The sequence below is a fragment of the Netta rufina genome (assembly GCF_964035555.1).
Source record: "Netta rufina genome assembly, chromosome: 6".
In the NCBI taxonomy this organism is placed as follows: Eukaryota; Metazoa; Chordata; class Aves; order Anseriformes; family Anatidae; genus Netta; species Netta rufina.
The window spans coordinates 24,300,820-24,326,069 of record NC_140129.1 but is presented as its reverse complement, the minus strand read 5'-3'; the positions used below and the strand labels follow the sequence as shown (position 1 = coordinate 24,326,069).

At 45.7% G+C, this 25,250-nt stretch overlaps 1 protein-coding gene across 1 annotated transcript in view; it reads right to left on the bottom strand.

Moving 5' to 3' along the window:
* SLC12A8 (solute carrier family 12 member 8) overlaps positions 1 to 25,250 on the bottom strand; it is a gene marked incomplete at both ends in the record, with an annotated part of 48,285 nt that overhangs the window by 8,590 nt on the left and 14,445 nt on the right. Inside the window, 5 exons of the mRNA XM_084289491.1 lie at positions 2 to 674; positions 3,488 to 3,634; positions 7,068 to 7,155; positions 8,280 to 8,367; positions 14,895 to 15,008. Of these exons, the coding sequence (XP_084145617.1) occupies positions 2 to 674; positions 3,488 to 3,634; positions 7,068 to 7,155; positions 8,280 to 8,367; positions 14,895 to 15,008 (1,110 nt within the window). The remainder of the gene's footprint in view (position 1; positions 675 to 3,487; positions 3,635 to 7,067; positions 7,156 to 8,279; positions 8,368 to 14,894; positions 15,009 to 25,250) is intronic.

Sequence of the window (25,250 nt, the reverse complement as noted above, 5' to 3'; positions counted from 1 at the left end):
CCTTCCACCTTTTGGCTGCAGATCGCCGGTGCCTGGCTACGGAGCTGCTCCCCCTGCTCCAGCAGCTCAGGTGTCCCCTGGGTGTCCGCAGCAGGCGACCAGCACGGACCCACCTCCAGCTGGTGGCCCTGCTCAGCGAGGTCCTGCCAGCTTTCATGGTGGGACTCTGCAGTCTCATCCCAGCCACACTGAGCTGGAGGAGCATCGTGATCGAGATCCAGAAGGAAGCTGTCTTGTAATGTCTGCTTGGCTGGCTTCTTCACCTTTTTCTGTTTGACCTTTTGGGTTAAACTCTCAGCTCCTTTTTTGCTAGCACTTGGCTCATTACGAAATGGTTTAAAAAGCTGGTCCATGTCTTTTGTGAATTCCAGCAAGGTGCCATTCGATCTGCTTTGAATTACTCCATCTGATGCATGGCTGGAGGGCTTGTTGAAAATCAAAGGCTGGGAAGAGTTTGGAGGCTTAGTGTTTTCCACTTGTGTCTTGCCAGCTTTTTGCTGATCATCGTAGCACAAGGAGATCGAGAAGTAGGAATAGTCAACAGCAATGTATGTCAACATGAAGTTGATGGTCACTATCGGAGCAAGAACGTTCACTTGCCCAATGAAGACAAAAGCCATGGTGATGAGACTTGTTAAGCAAATTGCAGCCACTGGAGTCCTGTTGGGTCCTTTCTATTACATAAATAAAAGAAACATATTTAAATTAATACTCATGAACTTTGCCTTGTGGGTCTCTGGTGGCTTAGCTGTAAAGAATGGTTACCCCAGCAGTCTGCAGGTACATGCATAGTCATGAAATGCACACCCCTATGCACACAAGCAGAGGCCCATTGGCTTAATAAATTAAAGAACAGACTGGAAGCCAAAAGCTGCTGAGTTCCCACCTCACCTCTGATCCTCACTCAATCTTTGCCTTGGAAAAACTCATCAACTCTCCTCTGTATCTCAGAGTATGGCATTGCAACAGTAATACACTTTCAGAGAGACACGTGGGGCCTATGGGAAGTCTGGGCTGTGTTCTGGCAACAAAACGTGTTAATTAGAGTTAACTGTTCGTTTCTAATTTCTGTATTTTTGTGCCGTTTTTCTATCAGTAGCTTCAGGCCCTACCCTGACTCAAGGCTGAGCTAAATCCATGATCTGCTGAGACTCTGTACTTGGCATTTTCTCCTTTCTTCTACGAAAGCTGCATCAGCCCAGCACCAGGAGGAAAGCAGCAGAAAGGTTTAGCAGCTAAAGGACACTGGGGGCACCAGCAATGCCAGGCATCAGTCAGGAAGGCAGGCAACCAGAAGAAACTTAGCTTGTTCTTCTCCTTTGGGGCAGGGTTAGGCTAGCGAGACTACGAGAGAGAGAGAGAGACGAAGCAAAGCACATCAGGAAGTGGGGTGACAGCCATCTGCTCACAAATTTAAACCCTAGGTCTAATATGCCCTTTCTCAGTCATTGCTAGAATCAGATGAAATGATGCTAAGTGTCCATCAGAGCCCCTGCCAAGGCCCTTTTGCGATCAGGGTTTGTCCTGTACTCCTCACCTCCAAGGACTTTCTAAAGACAGGTAGAAATTGAAACCATGGCAATGTCCCTTAAGAACAAGCTTCAGTTCTGAAAAGGATCAAAAGGAAATGCTTTGAGTTATCTTGGCACAACACGGAGTTCTGCCAGCAGCATAGCAGCTGAGGGATGCACTTCAGCAATGGGCTGGGAAGGTGCTCTTACAGCCCCCTCGCACCAACACCAGCACAAGACGGGGAACATTTTCCATTCTACATTTTCATTTACTGCATGTGCTTCTTCAATAAACACACAGCTCAAATGGAAACTATTTCTATTTCCTCCAACTTATTAATAGAAAAGGGGACCAGTTCTGGACCTTACGCCTTTTCACAATGAAATGAGAAATATGTCTCAGGGATAAGTGAGCACGGTTCTCAGAAAACATCTTAGGTATTAGAAAGACTTAGTGAGATAGGGAACAGATGGTACGATCTCAGGATGCCTCTGGCTTAGGTTTAGCACTACAGAAAACAACAGTGTCCTTCACATTAGCTGGGGTTATGTTGACTATAACACTTTCCTAAACCATGGAAAAGAAGAACTGATGTGGAACAGATTGTTAAGGGCAAATTACGTTTTTTAACTCTCCATGAACCAAATCTAGACATTTTTCAAGGTGGCAGAGAGAAGGAACGGGTAAAGTGATCTGCCTTTAACGTCTCACCTCTTTCTGAGTACTTCCACTGTGGCACTCTGCCTAGACAGAGTTCAGAGCAGAAAATATTACAGAAAGACAGAAAACCATCAGAGAAGAAAGGGAATCAATTTCGCAGTCCTAGGGCTAAATCACTGACAATTTGGCAAGCGTCACCACATGGAGAACAGTCTGTTCTGGGATTGCCTGACAACTATCCTCAGTAGCTGGAAGTTTTTGCTGTTCTTACCATTCCTGATTCTCCTATATTTATGACTATCATCTTGACTTTCAGTTTCAAGAATTGCTTTGAGAAATATAAAATGACAGAGGAGATAATCATGCTTATAAAACAATTTTAAATATTACTATTGTGAAATATTTTTCTGTATTTACAAGCTGCTCTGAAGGAGTAAAACGTCTTAAGATTTTCCCAGCTGCTCAGTACAGACAGTTAGATGCTGCAGGTTATTTAGAGCAATGGAATTTTTTTCTCCCTGTTTAGAAAAAGGGAAATCCATAAGAAATACTTTGTTCTAAACATATAGCCCAAGACTACACAATCCTTAGTGACTGGGACTTTGGCTGTTCTCAGGGGAATAACTCATGTGAATGAGGATTAGTGACTGAGACAAGGAAAAAGCCTCTTGTCATATTCAAAGCAAGGCTTTGTTTCAAAGTATATCTAAAGCTTAGCAGCCCCCTAAATTAACCTTTCAAATCTACTCTCTTATTACTTTTATTGAGCCCAAAAGGCATCTCACCCTATAAAGAAGTGTCCTCTTCTCCAGCATGCACAAACTGAATCCACTGCACTGGGACTAGCACTGTACTCAGCTCTGAGGTCACCAAAGAAGGTAGGAAGATTTCAAAGAGAAAGTGAAGGAAAGAAGAAGAAAAGAACAAAAAGATAAAGAGGCAGCTAGCATCCATCTGACCAGAGTGGTTAGACAAAAGCTTCAGGCCTCTGCTCTGAAAGGGTGGGCACAGAAGTGCTAAGTAATGGGCTTAGATCAGGTGTTTGCAAAAAACAAATGACAGGCAAATTGTATCATAAGTGGCTGTTTTCCTGGAGACATCTCAAAAGAAAGGGACCAAAAGGAGGAGGTCCCACAGCCAAGGAAGGGCTGTCCTGGTACAGCGACAGGACTGACAGCTCTGGGGCAGGGCATGGCTGAGATGGGGTGCACAGATCCCATCCTGCCCCACAGACACACAGAAATACTGCCTCCTCATATCAACAGTTTTCCCTCAGGTTGGGTTTTGACAGTAATTTCAGAGAAGGATCACTAACCCCGCGTCCAAGAAAGGCGAGCATGGGGACCACGTTCTCCTGGGCGATGCACTGCAGGATTCTGGGCGCTCCGTAGAGCCCTCCCATGCAGGAGGCCAGGGACGAGATGTACAGCCCTAGCAAAAACAAGAAACCCACCAAGGATACCTGGAGGAAGCAGAGGGGATGCAAAGTTCATTACTTCATTCTTTGAAGACCTGTGAGTGATTTTAAACACATGTATTTTCAGAAACCCCCTGCATTTTGTAACATTGCATGATGAACTGAGCGAACCCTGGGAAAGCAGCAATTTAACTGGTCTGTGGTATAATGTACAAGCAATTAATACGGGAAAATTACCCCATAGAAGTAAGTTAATACCAAACATCCTGTACCAACAGAGCCATTTGACAAGCTCATATCCAAGAAATTCTTTGTCACTAGGAGCAATTGCAGCAAAGCAGCAGCTATTAGATTCCACTTAAGTAACTGGAAGTGAGTTTATTTCAGGAGAGATCGCTTATATACAGAGCACATCGTACAGGAAAAGCTACCCAGGCTTCCAACCATCCAAAACAGGAAGACAAACCCCTGTGTCCCAGAGGGGAAAACCAATCCTGAAAGAAAATCTGCAGTAAAACCAAACCAAACTTGCCACTTAAACAAATGGCATCTTAAAAAAAATATGCTCCAAGGGATATAATACAATGACCTTATTTTCCTGTCTTCAATGAGTAAAGAATTTCCTTCAGCCAACGTGAAACTTCAAACTCTTTAAAGCCACAGTGCTCCAAGGCTGGTTTTATTACCAGTTTGTATTGAGCATCACCTCGAGCTGCCAGTGCGACTGCGTAGCACCTCCTGCAGGGGTGGAAACCTGGCGGTGCTGCAGCAGCAAGCTGTGAGCTGGGCACGGCCACCAGCACCTACAGACTGCAAAGTTCAGCTGAAGCCTGATAGCTCTGACCTTTCTCAGGGAGAGCAAAGGGAGGTCCTGCTGAACCCTGTAGTTATGGGCAACTTCTACAGGCCAAAATACAAGTTGTCTATACAGAGACTTCAGGGTTGTTCTCTTGGTTTGCTAATAACAGGTTTTTAGCTCATTTTTCCACGGGAAGATGTGTTTTCACCATGTTTGCCAGATGTTTCCAGATGATTTTTGAACACGCTCCTTGATCTCAGCTCAGTCTGACACAGGTCTGAGTGCAGGAAGTTCCTACAAATGTCAAACAAGCAGAGGGATGGGAGGGGGAGCAGCCATCTCCTGGGGGAGCCCTGAGCTGACATCAGCCTTCATCAGACTGCAGGGAGAGGCAAGCTGAAGGGGAAATGCCAAGTACAGATGGAGTTGAAAGCATCCCTTCTCTCCCCCTGGGGACACAAAATGCTCTCAGGGTCTGTCAAACAAGAGTGAGGACTGGTGTATCCCTGCGTGGGTCCCCAGTGTCAACTGCTGCAAGCAGAGGTGGAGGTGCACACAACATGGTGCCAGAGGACAGCACCCAGTGCAGGTCCTTCAACCTTCACTCACTGCATGACCTCCACTCCTGCCCTTCTCCTCATGGAAAATAACATCTAAATGGACCGGCTGCCATTTTCTGCATCCTCCGAGCATCTGCTGCTGTTGAAGTCTGATGGCATATGCTTTATTAGTAGCAATTAGACAAATTTACATGTCTTAAGATGATTGAAGATACATCTGCCTTTTTCTTATCTATGAAATCAGCATGTGGCAAAAAGGAGACTGGGTAAAGAGACAAAAAAACACTTGCTGCTCAGGGAAGGCACGTAAAATTAATGTGGTGTTTCAGAACCGTACCAACCTGCTGCCACTCAAATACACACTTCTTTTCACCACAAAAATCCACTTGCCTTGGGAATTTTATCTTGTGGGACAGAAGAAACTTGAGGGAAAGATTAGCAGCTATCAGCTTCCATCAGACAAATGGACAGACCTTGGACGCAGCAGTCTTATGAGCAGAACTTCCCTTCCCTCTCCTACAGTACAGGCCTGGTTTGAAAAATACTTGACCGAAACAATCAATTGTGGCAGACATCATATATTAGTTTAGCTGCCAAAAATGCTTGCATTTAAATGTTCTACTTGACATTCAAATCAGGGTTAGAGGGGAAGAGTCCCTTTCACTGAGGCTGATGAAAGGTTTTGCTGTTGGTTTTAAGCACAGAGAGTATGAATACTTCGTAAGAAATTGGCACTTCTGGCTCATTAAGAAGGGAAATTACTGAATCTCATTTCTGTGTTTAAAAAGCCAAACAAGTATTGTGAGGCAGAAAAGCAACTAAACACTCATTCACCTGTGACTGATGAAAACGGGGAGTTTGCATGCTCAATGTATAATGACCCCTCTCTCCTTCTCTCTGTCCACACAGTCATTAAAATATAAAGCAACTTGTATAAAATATAAAGAAACCACATGAGTATACGGATTGTACCATAAAAAGGGAAGAGAAAACTGATTTTGCTTTTTTGTTGTTTGTTTGTTATTTAACATAACTAAATATCTCCGGATTCATTTACTGGGAGATTTTTCTTTTTTTTTTTTTTTTTTTTTTTCCCTACAGAGGGTTTTAAAATTAAAACATAGCTTCAGTAATCTCTCTCTCTTCAGCTGGTTCAGTTATAAGTACCATTTCATTACTGTACTTTCCATCCATTAACTGTCTCATTTGCATAACAAAGGCGTTGCCTTAAAGAATGTAGGCTCATTCTTTTTGTTCCCTGAAACAGATTTTTTTTTTTTTTTTTTCCTTAGCAGGAAGTCATAGAAGCCCACCAATAACCTGTAGCTTATTTTGGGGACTGGAGGAAGTCTAGGGCTACAATTACTTGGAGAGAAAACGAAGTCTGAGTCTCAAACTGACATTTTAGATTAAAATCATATTATAAATTAAATCAATGGAAAACATCTCCAATTAATTAGGAAAATAGTTATACAGAAAATAGTTATAAAATAGTTATATATTGTAAGGCAATGCTTTTGTGTAATGCTGAATATTGTAAAATTAGCTCTTACATATCCAATTTAAAGTAAGACAGCAACACAACAAAATCTTTACTCTCTTTTCAAAGGCCTGTAATGGTAACGTTCCTTGCCTGTAACACTACAACCCTCCTTCATTTATATACACCAACGTGGAACATCTCAAGTTCGATAATCTTACTGCTCACACTGCAATTACAGTCCACTCGATATGAAAACGTAAGCTTCGCTTGACTTAGTAAAGATAAGCAGTGCAGCTCTTTAGAGATTTCAATTTGGTCTGAGCTTTCACCAATGAGACAGGATACGTTGAATAAGATACAGCATTTATCACTGGACAACATTAGCATATTTTAGCTCTTCAAGCTATTGCCGGGTGATTACGCCAAGATTCAGCATTATCGGATATGCTGGTGAATGCAAAGCCATTCAAATCAATTGTACGCTGGGATTTGCAATGGGAAAATCCCCTGAATATCAATGAGAGATGGGCACCCAAATTGCTCAGGATTTGGGAAAAGTTCAAGCGTTCAACAATGCTGAAGGAAATCTGAAAGCCCCGTTATATAACACTACACTGAGTCTGTTGAACAAGTTACCTTCTCTGCTATCATGAAGTCGTAGCGGAGGGACTGGCGGGTGCAAATGGCTCCCAGCAAGAAGACAAAGACCATGTACAGAAACCACCTGCAAGCAACAAAAACAAACTATTTTCACCAACCAGACATGACCACTGAGAACCATGCCCACCAGCAGAGCCAGAAGAAGGCCAAGAAGCTGTAAACTGGGTCTTCAGCCACTCTGTCCTGGCTGCTCCTGCACGGCAGCCTCGAGGCTCGGCGTAACACCCACACATATCACTTGCCCACTGCAGTGCAGTGGGGAGAGACACAGAGTGATGGCATGGTACCCTGAGGTGAGGAAACCTGCACTCTTGATGTGCACACAGAGGGAATAACCTCATCCTGCCCGTATGCAGGTCCCCTCATCTGGTGGCAGCATTGAATGTGCCAAATTTACTGCCTCAGCCATGATCCTCATCGGTATCTCTGGCTTTTCCAGTACTCAGTTGGAGGGATAAGCTAGGCTGTCTGCAAAGTCTGGACAGCAGAGATGTGAATCCCCTGACTCAAAAGAAAATAAGCACCAGTTTTCAGCAAGAATCCCACTAAATTCAGAAGGTCCCTCTTTTCCATCTGAACCTGGGTATGCAAATATATGTAATATTTTAAAAGTAGTTTAGTTGGCTATGAAAGCAGGCAGGAACCTACTGAAGTTCTTTTAAACACACAACATCCTATTACTCCTGGAAAACAGCTTTTCCCAGGAGGACTGCTTTGCCCAGGGATGCAGGGCACCTGTGCTCCCCTTGCCTTGCAGGCAGGCAGGTCATTTTACCTCTCGTGGTACCGTTTTCTCTAATAATAACGAATGCATTTTCCTTTTTTGCAACGGGAGCGCTTTGAGACCAGCTGCGAGAAGTGACAAAACCACGTGCTCCAAGCCTTCCAGAACTTTGCATGCTGTTTGGGAACAGCCTGGCTGCAGCAGCACAACTGCTCTAGCACCAACACACATCCCATCCGGCAGAGGAAGGCTGAAGCATGAGGAAGGACTGATTGTATCCACATTAACGAATCTCCTCTCCAACCCAGCCGGAGTAGGTGGTGGTAATGGATGAGGATTTGAATGAGAGCCAGACTTTAATTTTCCAGATGGCTGAGTAATAAAAGGTTGATGGGAGTATGAAATGGGTTGGTCACATCCAGGGCAGACTCTAGACAGTAAATTCTCCCCAATCTATTACTTACGAGGTGCCAATAGCAGCCAGAGACCCTAGGGGGATGTTGGTAGCAGGCTTCTGGAGATCTCCACTCATATTGAACCCAGCCATCACACCTATGTTTTGCAGACATAAATACAATTTAGAGTTAATTTAAGTTATAGCATACATGACATATATTATAATATGCAATATAATTTAATCAGTCACTTAATCGATTACTTCAGAACAGTAACTATATCATTTCATTGCACTGCCATGGACAGGGTTACTGGCTCCCATCAACTGCTTGGTAAGTAACTGCTCTTGTCTTTAACAGAAAGGAGCTACCGCTAACATGTCTACAAAGAACCCTTTGTCCAGTTTGAACAATGCTGGGAGAAAATGGGGGGTGAAAAAGCAGAAATCCAAACAAAACCCATCTTATCTTAATGCAACCATAGCGGAAAACAGTGCCATCTGAGTGTTGAAAAGAAAAACGCCACCGTTCATCACTGCAGGACATTCAGCAGGTTGTCCTACCCTGCCCAGACCCTGCCGGTTAGACCAGATCTATTACAGGTGCCCACATTCACAAGGGACAGCCGCGATTGCAGAGCAGCTTGTGCTTGTTAATGGCTTTCACAGGCGCATTTAGAGGGCAGAATGAGAGGCTCTGCACGTAGGTGGCACCTTCCATCCAAGGGCTGTGCGTCGCAGGCATCGCTCATGGCTCCGGGAGGCTGGCATTATCTCTGCTTTGCAGATAGGAGAATAGAAGCTCTGAGCGGGTAAGCGATTGTCCCAGCGTCACAGAAAGCACACGGTAGAACTAAGAATAAAGTACTGAGATGTTATTTTAGGCCAGAGTACAGGGTACTGTATGACAAGGGACAGACCTAAGCCTAACAAATTAGCAACCGACAACAAAGAAAAAGGAAACAGGATGGAGCAAAGGATTAAAATCTCTGCATTCAGGCTGGGAACCCAAGCTACAAAAGGGTTAAGAGACTTTACTCACACTTGAAGAGGGAGTCACAACAGACTTGGCAAGAAAGCACACCTTTCCTCATCAAATTATCCCACAAAATTTGTTAGAATATTTCAGATACCTGCTATAAAGAGAATCTATGGTTTGGATTCCTGATGAGAATATGGACAATCTGAAGGCAGGCTGAGCCTCCTTGACATATTAATTCCTGCCCACCTCTGTCCCATCCCTTGGATGTTGGATGAACATCACTAGGCCACGTGGGCTAAGTGCCAGTCCACAGCACCCACAGGACCCTGCTGGGAGCTCAGGTGAGACCAGTAACAAAGAGCAATGAGGATGAGGATGCCAACAGCATGGCACTCGCAGGCAGAAAGCAGGGAGCACGTAGGGCTGTCACTTGGCTGCCAATGCCAGCAGCCATTCACCGGGCACAGGAGCGATCAAGTCAGCCTCTGAGGCTGCAAATGCAAGCGGCTGCAGCTCCAGGCCAGGACAACTGGTCAATTTAACAATTGCATATTAAAGCTCAAACACTGACTGCTGCTTGGGAGGATTTTCTCAGCAAAGGGTGGACAGGAGCCGTGGAACACATCCCACAGCAGAGGGGACAAACCCAGATCAGCCGATGGGCGTCTTCTCTAAAGACCTTGCACAGCCACGGATTGATGGCCACCGGGGAGCAAACATTTGGTTGCTAATCAGGGACCAGAGGCTCAACTGCCTGCTCCATCCCAGGCTTTTCTGTGCATTTTCACAGCCCCACGTCCCCATCTGTGCTAAATAGGAATCATAACACTTCCTCTGCTCGCTATGCTGCTGTGAGGACAGCACACTAATGAGCACAAGGCACTCACATGTTGCCAAACACATCAAGCTAAAGATCCAGAGCTTTATTTCTTTTATTTTTTTTTTCTCTTCCCCTTGATCATCCCAGGCCCACCCAGCAGCCATTCCTTTCTGTCATCCTCTCCACCCCAGGGCCAGAGCCCCAGCAGCCGCTCTCAGCCCCTGCGGGCCCCTGGCACTTCTCTGCTCCCAGAGGAGCTGTCTTCCAGATTTAGACCAGATTTGAATCCCTGGGACCATACTGAAGGCTTTAAAAATCAAAACGAGTTGTTAATTTTCTCCTGGAAGACTACTCCATGGACATAGATCTGAGTAGTGCTGCTAAAAGCCCATCAGCTGGTGAGCTTTTCCCTGGATAAAGCTTCCAAGCGCGGCTCAAGCACTGCTCCTTTTTCGAGAGTTATACAATGACCTTAGCTGGAGGTGAGACAAGTTAGGAAGGCAGAAGTCCATGGAAACAGTCAAAAACATCAGGCTACATGGAGCATCTATAAAGCACTCTTTGGTGACAAGCTACTTTGCATTTCAAGGGCAAAGCAGAGAACACAGAATGCCCTGAATTTTTCTTCCAAAGGGAGCAAGCTGTGGTCAGAAGGACAGCTGTTTATCTAATGTACCTCTTGGCCAAGTTTCCCAAACATCTGGCACCGCTTCTCTATCTTCCAGCTTGAGCTTGACTCACCTCTTCCTCATCCAAGCTCTTAGCTCAGCAAAGCACTGGGGAAACACCAAAATGGCGTTTTCTGGACCAAATACGAAAAAAGTTGAAGCCACGTGAGTCACCCGTACAGTGATGACTGCACAGCCCCGTTCACCTCGTTGCCTCCCTCCCACAGACCCACACATACTGAGGAGCAGCCAGAAGATGACCTCCAGAACCCACATAAGTGGGATCTTGAGATTGATGATTGACCCCTGCCCTGGTGGAAAGCCACCTTTCCACCGCCACCACCACCCAAAAAGTAACTTTCCAGACAGGGTGTCAGCTGCCAAGGAGCAGTGCTGAGAAGATCATTGTGAGCAGCAGACTAATGACCACACTCTTCAGTGAAAAGACAAAAGGAACCAAACAGATTCCACTTGCACTAGCTTCGGTCACCCCCTGCCAAACAGCAAACCAGTCTGCCTTGCAAGTAGCCAAAAACAGGGTTTCCAGAGACTTCAGCTACTCAAGAGAAGAAAAAACCCTACAAATTCAATGAAGTGAAGAAGCTGGGACATTTCATTCTCCAGACACAGACCTACCCCCCAAGGAAACAGCCAATCCTGTCTGAACTCAAGCAATCCTATCTGCAGATTGTCCACGGAGAAAATTACCCACCTCTCTGTTCCAACGAGATAGCAGGCTGGATTTTCCACACTGGCTATTATCTCAGAGAGCAGCAGATAATGACAAAGCTTCTGGACAAGGGAGCATGAAAACACGGTCAGCTCAGCCAGGAAATTATGGCCGAGACAGTCTGTACATTGCTGCTATTCCCAGCATAATCCTGTCCTGGGAGTCATCCAGGCAGTGGATACGTGCACGAGGGGACCACCTACGTTGTAGGTTAGACGCAGTCGTCAGCTCCACCAGCTCTGGCCCACAGCTCTACCAGCTATGGCTCACAACTGCAGATACGACTGCCTGCAAACACCCATGGCATTTTTCAGCAAACTCACTATAAAGCGTAAAAGCGTTGTGTTCTGTTTTTTTTTTTTCCTTCACCAAGAGATGAAGAATGGAAAATCTGAGATAGGAATTGCAGCTAGTTTTTTTTTTTTTTAAAGGGCCAAATTCTCCACTGATGTAAGCTGGCACCCCTCCATAGGCTCCAGTGGAGTTGCGCCAGTTTACATCATCTGATAACTTAGCTCAAAACTTCTAAATCTAAATCTTCTAAATGCTGTCATTTTGCGAGTGCCAAGTATGGGATTTTTCAGAACTGGTGTCAGTACAACTACATTTTCCACTAACGCCACTTCAAACATCATCTTACTTTCTCGCATCTCGTGACAACACACTTCTTTCATTAAATGGTACACCTTGGGGGTTTAGTAGAAAAGAAAACCATTTGCTGCACCACAGCAATGTTTAACTTCATTTTGTTGCTGCACTGACAGCTGTGTGGCTGCTGAGCAACCGCATGCGTGGTGTGGGCAGGCAGCTCCTGAGCCTCCTTTCCCACAAAACCCCTTGCTTAGACAGGTAGCTGAGCTGCCTTTCACAACACAGCAGCAAAACATGCACGTTAAGGTGTTTACAAACACTCAAAAAAACATCTGGTTAACACACAGCATCTCTGTAACGTATATTCACATCCTCCATAGCAAGTGTGTTAGTCTCCAATTTAAGCCAGCAAATCTGAGCCATCTTCTTCAATAGTTTCTTGAGCTATTTTGGGTGGAAATAGACAACTATAAAACACTTTTCAGCATGTCCCAGAGACCAAACTTAAACCAGCTGAATTCAGATAACAATTTCCAGGGAAGACTAAAGAGCTTATCCTGAAGACATCAAAATAGTTTCACTTCAAAGAGAAGCATTTCATCACAGAAAGACCTAAACATCTTGTTTCACAATTTCCTACATTCTTTTAAAAAAATAACCAAAACAGCATCTTAGATTGCAAACTAGCATATGCTAGAAATTAAAAAAAAAAAAAAAGCAAACAAAACATTTAATAATAAAAGGTAAACACAACATTGAAAAAATCACTTTGACCCAAAGCAAACATTCAAAGGAAACCCCCAAACAGCACATTGTTCTGCTGAAACTCTCCCTGAATTTTGGTTGCACCTTGCTTAGTGCATAGGATTTTGCTGCTGATGCATCCCCATCACCAAGGGAGTCCCAACAGATGTGGAAACCACTTTGGGATGGTGCAGGAACACAAACCAGAGGTGTAGCCAGGCAGCAATGCTCACATATTCCTGCCGCTCCTTTTCTTTCTGCCCTGCAGGAGAGGCCTGGAGATTGCATTGCATCTATCTGGTCTGCTCTTAATGCCACTGCCCAAACCCTCCCTGACATGTCACCTGGAGCCTTGCAGGCAGCCTGTCCTGCTGGGGGGCTGAGGCTGCCTCCAGGCAGGGAGCATCATCCTCTTGCCCACAACACCATGGGAAGCAGCTGTGCTGCAGCACATTGGACACTGAAAAAGCTGCTGTCCCCTCTGCAGCCCCAGCATAGGTAAGTATGCAAGATAAGGCATTGCACCAGCTCTTGGAGATGTGAGCTTTACTCCCAGTACCTCTGAAGTTGCACTGGGATCCCAGCCGTGATCTGGAGCAGAGAAGTCACGACTCCCATCTCCTGCCTTTTTAATCTTTCTTAATCAGATCACAAGTTCTCCCACGTAGAGCACCTAACACAGCACTGTGTTTTCTTTCAGGAGGTTCCTGAACACTGCAGCGCTATGAACAGCAACAATGGTGGTGTTATATGGCACCATTGCTCCAAAGAACAATTTAAATCCTCTAAATAACCAAGCAATTAAAAAGAACACAAGAAAAAGCTCTGCAGCAACCAAAGTAATTACACATCAGCCCAAACTGTATTTTGGGAGAATATTTAACAGTATTACTGGTGTTACTACCACTAACTAACAAATTAACAGGCTGTCAAGACTTTAAATAAATTGTATCTATTAGCTTTGGCCTTCTTCCTAGCAGCCAAGCATTAGCAGTGATGGAGAACCATTTAATATGGTTAGCCATCACAATTTTCTGCTTTGTCATAACTATTCCTTCTTCTGTAATCAGAGAACTGGAAAAACCCATTTTCCTGCATCAGTGGTAGGGCTCATGAGGAAGGTTTCTTTTTGTGGCTGGGGGACTCGTGTGGGCCAGACAAAACAATGAGGAAGAGGGCAGCAGCCAACTTCTCCATGGTGCCAACAGTTCATGCAGGCTCTTTTTCCAGGAGAAAGCCTACCTGGAGGCAACAGCCAACCAGGTAAATCGAGAGAGAGGATTTCAAAGGAAAATCTGAGATCCTGCTCTAGGTATACCTGACTTTGTCTGGTAGCAGATTGTTCCTCCAGCTCATCTGTTTCACAAAACCTTTTAGTTTGTCTCTCTGTACTGCAGCAATTCTGCTAACAACTTTTAGCTAGTTGCTTAGAGCTAATCCTCTGCAAATTCATCCTATAATCCAAGGATTCATCACTATGGAAACTGCTTATAATCAGTACTTTTTATAGCTTAAAAACCAGCATCAACAAAAGGTATTGTAACTCCAACTGATAGCTATTTCATTCCCACTTCAGAGTGCCAGCTGTGGAGAGGGGACATCGATCTTCCTCTTAATTTAAGGGAAGGAATAACACAAAAGCATCCAATTAAACTTAATGAATGTGAGCTCTGCTGAGCAGGCAGTGCAGAGAGTCAGCATCCTGAGTGATAGCACCAACCAAGCTGCGAGGCTGGAGGAAAAGCCCTCCTGTCCCCTTCCCACCTGTCCAGCACAATCTAATCACAAGGCTTATTGAACAAGATAAATCATGATTGACACTACTAAAAAGGCTTGGTATCCTGTGGCCTGGAAGCACTGGTCAAGATCAGTGCCTAATCCTTGGCAACAAAGGAGTGATACCATCAGATCAACTCACAGACTTGAGAAACAGTTTCTGGCCACATGAGAGAAAGCAGAGCACATTCAAGCAAACCAGACAGGACTGTGCAAAACTTGAGGCTTTGCAGGAAAGGCTGTACATTTTGAATCGGCTGCATGAGTCTGCTCTGGCTGAGTGCTCACCGAAAGGTGCTGCAGAAACCCCCCTGGCTTCTGCTCATCTGGAGATGTGCCTGTGGAGGAAAAGGGGAGGATAAAGCTCACAGTACCTGTGGCAGCTGGGAAGAACACTCCAAAAACAGTGAAGAAGGACTCCCCCTGGCTGTAGTCCGGCAGCGTGTTGTTGAACAAAAGCTCTTCGGAGTAGCCAACGAAGCCGTGCTCTGCAGACACAGGGAGGGAGAGAGGAAAGCCTCAGACAGGACATGGATGTGGCAGAGCCACCACGCCTGCCCCTGCATGGCCACACTACCTGCTTTCAGTGGTAGTTTGAAATGGCAAACGTCAACTTTTTTTTACTGGGGGGAAGATGTAAACGTGGTTAAATGGGTGCAAGTGCCAGGGAAGGCCATAGTTGATGGTGAGCACAGCGGTTGGTGCTGCTCAGCATGGGCACTGCTGCCTCACATCGAGCCCTGCCTGTGAGCAAGCAGGACACCTGCCTGTGAAACGTCTCCATGGAGGAAAACTTGCTGTAGAGATCAGCTAACATCTATTTCCATTTGCCCATGCCGCTTTAATCCTTCACTTCCAAATGGATGTTTAGCATGGCACATGGGGATGTGGCCCAACACAGAGCAAACACCAAGCCAGCCTGCCTTAGGCTGTGCCCCCCGCCAAACTTCCACCAAGTTTTTCCAAGGTCATACACACATACACAGGTTTTACTCCCTAAACAGAAACGTTTTCAGGAGATGGGAGGGCAGGGGAAGCAACAGAGAGGACAGCAACGTCGTGGAACTGCTTCACATGTATTTAATGGTGTACCCCGCTCCCTTGCTTTAACGAGTCAAGTGCTTCCACAAGCCTGAATTTGCCAGGAACACTTGAGACCAACACAGTATTTAATGGGAAAGGTTTTAGATGTTTATAAGTAGAAAAGATAACTCACAAGAGGAGATTAAAGAATTAAAGATACATCTATGAAATACTTTCATTTTCAGCTGGTAATGCTGCTTTGCAATGGCGTATCTTCATTTGTGGAAATTTCTCCTCCCTGTCAGAGCTCCAAATGCTAGTGCTAGCTGCAGGGGGAGGTGAGCAGAGCTGGTTTCTTTTTAATTCCAGCCACCCCAATCTATTTCCACAAGACATGTGACTGCATTAACTTGAATTTTCTCATTAGCAGGCAGGATGTTGTTTATGGCTGTGCGGGGTGACAGCCAGAAATTAAAAAAAGACTCCATCAAAGCTGTCCCATGCCTCAAAGACAACATTAACGATGTTTGGACAATAGATTAAACCGGAAAATTAAATAAGATTTCTGAACACACTACATATCCATTTAAAGCCTCAGAATATAACTAACCGCAGAGCTTTGAAGTTGCCACAGAAAAATCCTATAGATAATCAAAAGTTTCCTACATCTGCATTCATTGTGTTACCCAAACATGGATGGAAACACACTGATAGAAAAGGTCTCCTGCTGCTCGGCTTTTTAACAGCACCAGCCATCTTCACAAGAACAAGGCACAGACAAGATTTAAAAGGAATACACTCAGTGCATCACCCTGACCTCTGGGCCTTGTGGAAGTCTGCATAAAGTGCAGCTTCTGTAGAAAATAAAGGGGGAATTTGTGCACGTTGTACATTCCTACAAGAAAAGACCCAAACTCCCTTTTTCAGATGATGTTCCTACAGACTTCCCTGGAATCTGCACCCACAGCCGCAGAACTTCCATCAAGCTGCTTGAGGAAAATGTTGGTCTACGATCAAACAATTCTTCACGCGATCCTCACAGCAACGGTAACGTTTTGTTATTAGAATAAAAGGGGTGGGGAAAATATTCATCTCACCCTGAGGAATCAGGGATATAGGCAGACCTCCAACCCATGCTTCAGAGCAGCACTGACTGTCACTATGTCCCTCTTCATAAAAATTTGCCCAACAGTCTTAAAAATCCCCGTGAAGCGGACTCTGGAGTCTAACCAAAGAGTCTAGCCAAAATCACCCCATTTGAAGTTCATGCTCTGTTTCTTGCCTGGCCCACAAGTTACCTGCATTTTCTTTGTAGTGCCCTTTCACCTACTTGGAACAGTCCCCATCCCACGCTGGCACGGTCCATCATTTCTGCCAGGCTGCAAAGCCTTGTTTGCCTTGACCAAACCACAAATGTTTCTTTTCACACCACTCCCACAGTTTGTGCAAGGTCACCTGGAAGTCTGATCCTATCAGCCCGGCTGCTTGCAAACCCTTCCCAGCTTGCAGTCATCTGCCTATTTCATAAGTATATTCTCTTTTCCCTCAGTTAAGGAGAATACCAAACACCACCAAACCAAAACCTTGCACAACCTCACCACACACAACCTCCTCCTCTGCAAGTGGACCGTCTCCGACTGGGGTCTTCGAAGTGGTTTTGGGGTCTATGTAATTCCATATATATTTTATTCCTCCAAGTATAAGTCTTGGATGGCAGAGACTGTCTGTTTATATGCACAAAGCCCCAAACAATGGCAGATGTTACTCGACCGTGACAGCAAGAGATTTATTGCAGAAGTCACAGGATACACGCACTGCTCTGTCCCACTTCTATTTCCTTTTCTCGCGGCTTTGGCGGGATGGAGGAAGCCCAGCAGTTCAAAATTTCCCCTTTATACAGAATCAGGAGCTTTCTCGTCTCATTAAAGAAAAGTTCATCCAAATGTTACATCTTACGACGACCTCATTTCTCAGTCAATTATCCTCCTGTAAAACAGTCCCCCTATGTCCCTTTTGATCAGTTTTATGCCCCGGCTGGCAATGACCATCAATTTGAGCCGACCGTCGACACACACGACCTCGGAGCTGAGAACACCACAGGGGGAATAGCTCCTGGCTGCTGCTGTGAGCCATGGGTGACCTTTCGGCTGTCCTATCAATGGTCCTAATTGTAGCTGACGGGGCAATTGGGCTGAAAATCATCCAAAACAAAACAGGAATCAGCAACTGAGACCAATCGGTTAAACCAACAGAGCACTCACTCGGGTGTTCATGGAGTCAATTATCCACATCCCATTTAAAGTGCACTTCAAAAGGCCGCGCTTCGGAAGGAGGAGGGAAGGAAGCGCGATAGGGTCTATATTTGGCTCTCTGATCTCAAACAAGGCACGACCATTTTTTAATTCCTGCAAGGGGATCTTTTCCCTCCACCTAGCTGCTGGGTATGTGAGATCTGAGCCAGATTCCTCCTGCATCACTCAGGACAAAATTTGTGTCTGACAAGTTTTGCTCTCAGTTAATTTATGCGACCCCACAGACTCTAAATCCTGCCCTTAATGAGCCTGATCCCTGCTGGTTTGTGGAGGGATGGAGCTGAAGTGCTATAAACAATCTTCCCAGTGTCATGCTAGAAGGAAAAGAATCTGGTTCTTCTTCTGTGCTGTGTCAGTCTTATGGGAAAAGAGTAGTAAAGAGTGGTAACAATTTATTTTCATCATTAGATACTCAATAAGAAGCAGGCAAATAATGGATTTCTCAAGTGGCTGAGCTGAAGTAAATAAACAAAGGGGAAAAAATTGACTTAAACCAACATCTGAATTATTTCTGCGACCTTTGACAAATTAAGACACTAAAAAGCTTTGCTTTGGTTCAAGTCAAATTACTTTGCTCAATCCCAAAACATTTGTTTTCATTCTGGAATTCTAATTTTTCTTTGATTTTTATCTTCCTCTTTTCTTTTTTTCTAAAAGGAAAAAAAAAAAGATGATATCTCAGGTCTATTTTAAATGAAAAATGTCACTGCACGGTAAAGAAAAAAAAGTCGGATTTTGAATCTAGATGAAACATTTCAGCATTTCCAAGGCACAATGCTTCATTGAAAGGTCAATGTAAGATGTTCCATCATTTTTTGATTTCTTTTTTCATATCTTTAGACAAAAACCTTCACAGACACAACCCTTTCCAGCCAACTCAATCCAAATTTAAGCACATTCTTTGGATCTCCTTACAATATACTATATTTGCTAAGTTACCCATTTCTGGCACGCTTTGTTTGTAGTAAGGACCTCACCTAGAGTCCTTCCCGTTGCCCTTATTAAAATGAGATAGTAAACCAGAGGAGGGAAAAAAAAAAAAAAAAAGGAAACAAGAAAAAACACACCCAGGACATTCTAGATGGGAGACTTTCCAGGATGAATGTCCTCCACCCCCCAAGCTCCATGAAGCCATCAGGGAGTCCTGCATGGAGACAGCTGCATCCTCCCTCCACCCCAGCTGGGTTTTGGTCTTTTCTTGCTGCATTTTCCCTCCCCACTGCCTCTCTCCCCATGGATGAAAGTATCTGAGCAGGTTTCCATCCCTCAGGACACACCTTTGCGGGCGACCCCTCCACAAAGCCCCAGGCTTCAGAGCAGGATGTCAAGAGGCTGGAGAAAGAGCAGGGCACAAGCATGCTGATGGTGCAGGGGTGACAACGCTGGGCCAGCCCCTTACACAAATACATGCAGGACTGCCTCGACATCAAGCCTCAGGCAACCTGCAGCTCATTACGGATTAGACAAGTCCTGGCCAAATTCAATAAGCCTGTTCACCAGCTTAAGGTTAAGTAAACCCTGGCATGTAGGCAGGCCTGAGCATGGAGCGAAATAATGCAAAATGGAAAGCTACCTTAAGAAACAGCTCCCAGAAGAGTCACGTACTGCGCTCTGCTTGTGATTAGGGGTTTAATTATGAAGGTGGATGCTGAAGGCTTGAAGTGCTGGGGTATTTTTTCTTTTCCTAAATAAATAGGCCCACACGTTCCCATCTGAAAAGCCACAAAGAGTGGCTTCTCCTTCCATCTCTAAACCCTTTTGGCACAAGCTCCAAAGTCCAACCATTCCCCTGGGTCACCACTGAGGTGGCCCCAGCCCAAGCATCCTCCCAGAGCGAGCCTGGTGTGGCTGCTGGAGATACCTGGGCACATCAGCATGGAGGAGGCAGGGGCTGACCCCACAGCCCAGCCTTGCAGCTGAACACAGACCTTCACAGTCAGACAAAGCTTCACAACTCCTTGCCAGCACCAAGTTCATATAGTTTTCCTCCAAACTTAACAGAGGGCAAGGCACAAGCCCAGGATTTATGGGCTGTGAACTCCCCCTTGGGCAAGTCAAGCCCTGTCAGGCTGGTAGTTCTCAGAAGTTGTGCTCAATCAGATGACCGTTGGGTGGCCTAAACCAAATTAATTTCTGTACACATCAGTATGTCAAAGCACTCTACAGCAGAGGACTGAAATTCTCTCCCTTGCAGCACTAATTCTTCCCTACCTGTAGAAGTTTGTCCCTGCATGGTCTGGTGGTCACCAAACCACACTCACTACCCACTGCCAGTCACACAAGAACAGCAGCATCATTACCCTTGGTGAATGACATGCCCAGCTTTAACACTTAGACGTCAAACCACCACCACCAGGATTTTCAGCACCTCCAAGCACAGTTGCAAGACACACAGGATCGGCCACACACCTAGAAACAGCGGATGTGAAGAGGTGGATGCAAACCCATAAACGTCACCCAAGTCCTAAGCTACCAGTACACAAAAATGTAATTTGCCTGAGGCAACAAGCAGCTCAGGATCCTCAGTGGCACCAGCTCTGAATGTTTTTGCCATATCATAGACAAGGCATGAAGAGGGCACAGGGGTGATGAGTAATGCTTTAATTACCTTTCCCAACAGAATGAAGAAATAATAAAAATCAAAGCGGCGCAGCACCAAGCCCCACCTCTCCGCATCCCTCTGTGCACACATTTGGCTTCCTGTGTTTGGGCTTTTTTAACAACTGCATTAACAATCAGATCTCAGACTCCCTTCCAAAGCCTCTGCAGCCACTGAGCTCCATTTCCAGCTCCCGAGGTCCACCGCATGCCGACACCAAGCAACCTGCCAAGTAAGCAGAAACCACACCATCTTTTTTTCCCAGTAAGTCCAACGCCACCATCTGTACCCCCAGGCATTGCCCTGCTGCTGCCAGCCTGGCGCAGGACAGATGGAGGCAAAGAGGCACAGGGGAAATACAGAAAGGTTGGGAAGGAAAACAGCGACAGGGAAGCAGCACTGCAGGTGGACAGAGGACAGAAACAGTAGTTTTTTTCCGTGCTAACTATTCACTGCAACACCTTGCTGTGGGCTGAAACTCAAGTTGGTGAGATGCAGGAACAGATTTTCACCAGATCATCCCCAGCCCTCTTACGAGGGCGAGTCAGGAAAGCAGAGCACTGTAAGAGGCAGAACTGTGCTGGCAGGTTCAGAGAATGAACAGAACTTCTCTGAACTCACAGAGATACAAAAATGCTGCAACATTTTTTCAGGACATCTCCTGCTTCTTGTTTGGACATACAAGTTTCAGCTGAAAGACCAGCAGTGGGGTGAGCTGGAGGTAGATGGGGAAGAGATTGGCAGCCCTACCTCCTGACTGGTACCAGGGGACTGATGTACTCACGGGCCCAAATGCACCAAATTTGGGTAGCCCTTTTTGGCATCTCCCATGGGTCCCACCTGGCCTGGTGGGACAATGGCAGTCACGTCTGTCTATCCCAGAGCCCCCAGTCTCTTATAGCCCCAACTCTGCCTCTCCCCAAACTTGGGGGATTTTGGGCAGTTGGCTTTGGATGCTTGCAGGTCAATGATTATATTGAGCTAAAAGCATGGCTATTAAGGCCTTAACACCATAATTTCATCTCTAAGTTCCCGTTTGACAAATCTGCCATCAAAAGAGTTTCCTTCGCCCTGCTGCTCCTGTGAAACTGGGCTCACTGAACAAAAATCCCAGCTCGAAGAAACCACACAGCCCTAGGGACAGCGTGAGTGAAAAAAGTGGTGTCCCACCACACTTTGGGATGGCATCAGCTGAAAATTAAGCTGGATGCCACAGTTGGCATCTCCCCAGGCCATGGCAAGAGGCATCCCCAAAGCATGAGCAGCTCAGCAATGCGAGCAGCAGGGCCGTAGCAGGTTTGCTGCTCCTGGTGCACAAATCAGCTCCTTTTATCCCCGGCTTCTTGGAAAGCCAGATTCATAAATTAGGACAAGTAACAAAAATGCACTTCAAATGCGTCAGAGTTGCAAGGAACAAGAAGCAGAAAGGTTTTACTTAAAAAAAATTAAAAAAAAAATTGGCAAGAAGTAGATGGGGAGAAGGATCAGAGTATTTTTAAAGGAAGGAGGAAAGGAGTTCCCTTGTCCGAGACCTTCTCTGCACCCATAATAAGGCCGGCAAACCCAAAATGAGAGATTATATAAAGTCTGTAATTGAAGGAGTGAAAGCCACAGTTAAAACAATCTGAAAAGACCAAGCCCTGAGAAATGCAATCCGAATCCCTTATCTTTTGATGGAAAAGAATGTGCTCCCTTAGATTAATGACGTGTTTACCCAAAAGGAAATCACCGCCCTTCTGAAGCAGCGAGTGTTTGTTCCTCCCAAGTCCCTGTTTTCTGATCCAGCACTGATCTCCCAAACCTCCTGTTTAAAGCCAGCACACAATGCGGCTTCCTGCGGCGGCGGGCCCCGAGCGATCCCAGCCTTAACCCTCTCCCCAAAACCGCCCTCGGCTGCACCTGCTGGGGAGGATCACAGGATATTTGGGTCCGGCTCCAGCTGCCGTGCATCCAGCACAGGGACAGGCATCACGCCGGCAGCTGCCAGCACGGCTGCTGCAGGGTGATGAATCAGCCCCATTGCATAAATATTGCTGTGTCGAGCAGACAAACAAACCAGCATGCAGTGTGACAACATTTGCACGGGGAAGCACTCCTTGCCTGCTTTCTGTCTCACCAAACGGCTTGCTCTTCTCCAAGGTGGCCTCTTCTCAGGTTGCTCAGGGCTTCGGCAGAGCATCCTGCTGCCCGTTCCAGGATGCTCTGAAAAAGGCTGGACTCAGGACGCTACAATATTGTGCTCTGTTACAACAGGCATGGGGGAGGCCAGGGTTTGTGTGCTGAAAACTGTGAGCAAGAAGGAAAGCCTAGAGCAGAAGTGCTGTGGGGTGGTTTTGGAGAAAAGCAAAAACAAACAAAAACACACAGGGATTATCAGTTACCTTTGCATGCATGGCAAACCCAAATATTTGCATCCTTCTCTTCTGCCCAGAGACCCCAAGAAGGGGGACAGAGGCCCAGGTGTAGGTGACCCCCCATAGATGCACTTGCTCCCTGTCACTCACCACATGGGTACCATCCCTGATCTCCTCGTGGTGCAGGGACCTTGGGGCATCCTGGCCACAACAGCCAGCAGGTCGCAGGCATCCTCCTTCCCCTAAATCCAACAGACCTGCAACAATGAGTGCTGGCCAGCAGCAAAAAATAGCACAAAAGCCGTAATAAACAAAAGGAGCTGCTTAAATCAGCCCCCGATGGTTGGATTTAGCTGATTGAGCACATTTCATCCTTGGGACACCCTTGCCTCTTGCAGCCAACGCAGGAGCCTGTGCTGCCCACAGCCCTGGGCAGCCACCAGGAGGGAGAGCTCAGCTCTGCATGATGCAGGGCTTGGTGATCCAGGGACAAGCACTCCCTGCTCCATCCCCACCCCGGCTTCTGGGGGATGGAGACCTGGAAAAACAACAACGTAAGCCTTATGGAAGTAACTCAGAGCTGTTTGGCCTCTACACTGGCCACGCAGGCTGGTGTTTTCTAACTATTTTCTGAAAAAAAAAAAAAAAAAAAAAAAAAAGCCATGAAAAATAAAATAATGAAAGAGCATTTTCTACAGGTAGAAAATCTGAAATTTTGGTTAGGAGGAAAAAAAAGAAAAGGAAAAGGTTTTAACACGACACGGGTATTTCAACTTTATAAAGTCCACTTATGCTTTATATTACTTAATACTAAGTATAGTCTTGCCATAATATATAAAATACTTCCATTTCTATTTTATTTCTTGATGTGGTATCCGCTACCTGGCTGTTCAGCACTATTCAAACCTGCCAGCAGAAATGGTTTTATTCATTACAAGTCACACGAGAAATAAAACATCCCTTGCTTCACCCTTTTTCTAGGAAAACATTTTGCACAAATGGGATATTTTTATTAATTAGAGAGGTATTTCTTGGAAGCCATGCCCAAAGTCCCTGTTGCGGGAGGCTCCGCAGAGCTTCTCAGATGAAAACTCCCAGCCTTAAGAACCCAGAATTTAGGCTGAGTCAAGGCACAACAATTGGAGGAAAGTGAGCGGCACTGGAGCTGCAGCAGCGATGACACACATCCTTTGGGCTAGCTCGCTCCGAGCTGCTCTGTGTGTTGCTTGGGACAAAGCCCAACCCATGGGGATCGGCTCCCCAGCTTCCGAGAGGCAGCAACAGCCTCAGTGCTCTACACGCTCTCCTGCCATACTCATGGCTAGAGCATCCCATACCTCCAAGCTATGGATATATTAATTGGATGGTAACAATATTTAAAAAGAAAACCAGTCCATTTGTTAATTCTTTGCGTCCAAAACAATAGTTTGATTTTATTTTGGGGAGGTTTTCATTCCCCTTTGCACAGCACACACAGCTACAGCTCGAAGCCTAGCTTCAGAACTGGGAATCAAGCAGCGTTTGATTTTGGAAAAGCTGAGCAAGACATTGCCACATAAAAGGATCTTTTTGTTTTGTTTTGTTTGAAACCATTCACTGAATTCAGTTTAAATCAGAGAACACATTTCCCCCGCTAAAACCACATTTTTCAATGAATACATTTCTTTGACTATAAAAGAAAACCAAGAACCACCATCAGGCCATCCTCCAGGGCAGTGCAGATACAACCAGGCCGAAATCTTTCACCTACAACCAAAAAAGGCCAAAAACCGTTCAGACAAGCCAGCAGGGAAGATGATGAGCAGTAGATAAGAACCCATATCCTGCACAGTTTCCTCTTTAGCCTAGGACACAAATGCAAATTAGAAGTGAAGTGGCGGCAGAAAGACTCCAATACCCAGAAATTACCTTCCTAAGTCAAATCCCTTAATAAGGAAAGCTGATTCAGGGCACAGCCGAACTGTGACTGGAATTAAACTCTGGGGGGATGAAATAAGAGACGGTATCAAATCTCCATCGTTTGAAAACAATCATGTAGCGGCACACACACACAAAAATCAATGCAATCCAATAAAACTGTCCAGTTAAAACACAGCAACAGGGAGAGATGGAGGGATTACGGGCTGATATACATCATTCCCGAGCCAGCCCGTTTTGTGAGGCCCCTAGCATTAAGCAAGTGTCTGCTAAACCTGAGAGCAGGAGGTTTTATCAGAGGAAACCCCATGTGAAGGCAATATCTAGCAGGGGACAAAGCCCAGGGTACCAAGCAGCAGCTGACCTGTCCCAAACACATGGGGGCATGGATCAGCTTTCTGCTTCTGCACCCTGAACAGCATCCTGCTGGGGGGCAGCACGGGCTGACCACCACCTAAGCCTCAGAGGTGTTTCAGGATTTATCTACAAGCTCTAGGAAGATAAGCTTAGCAGCATCTCACAGGG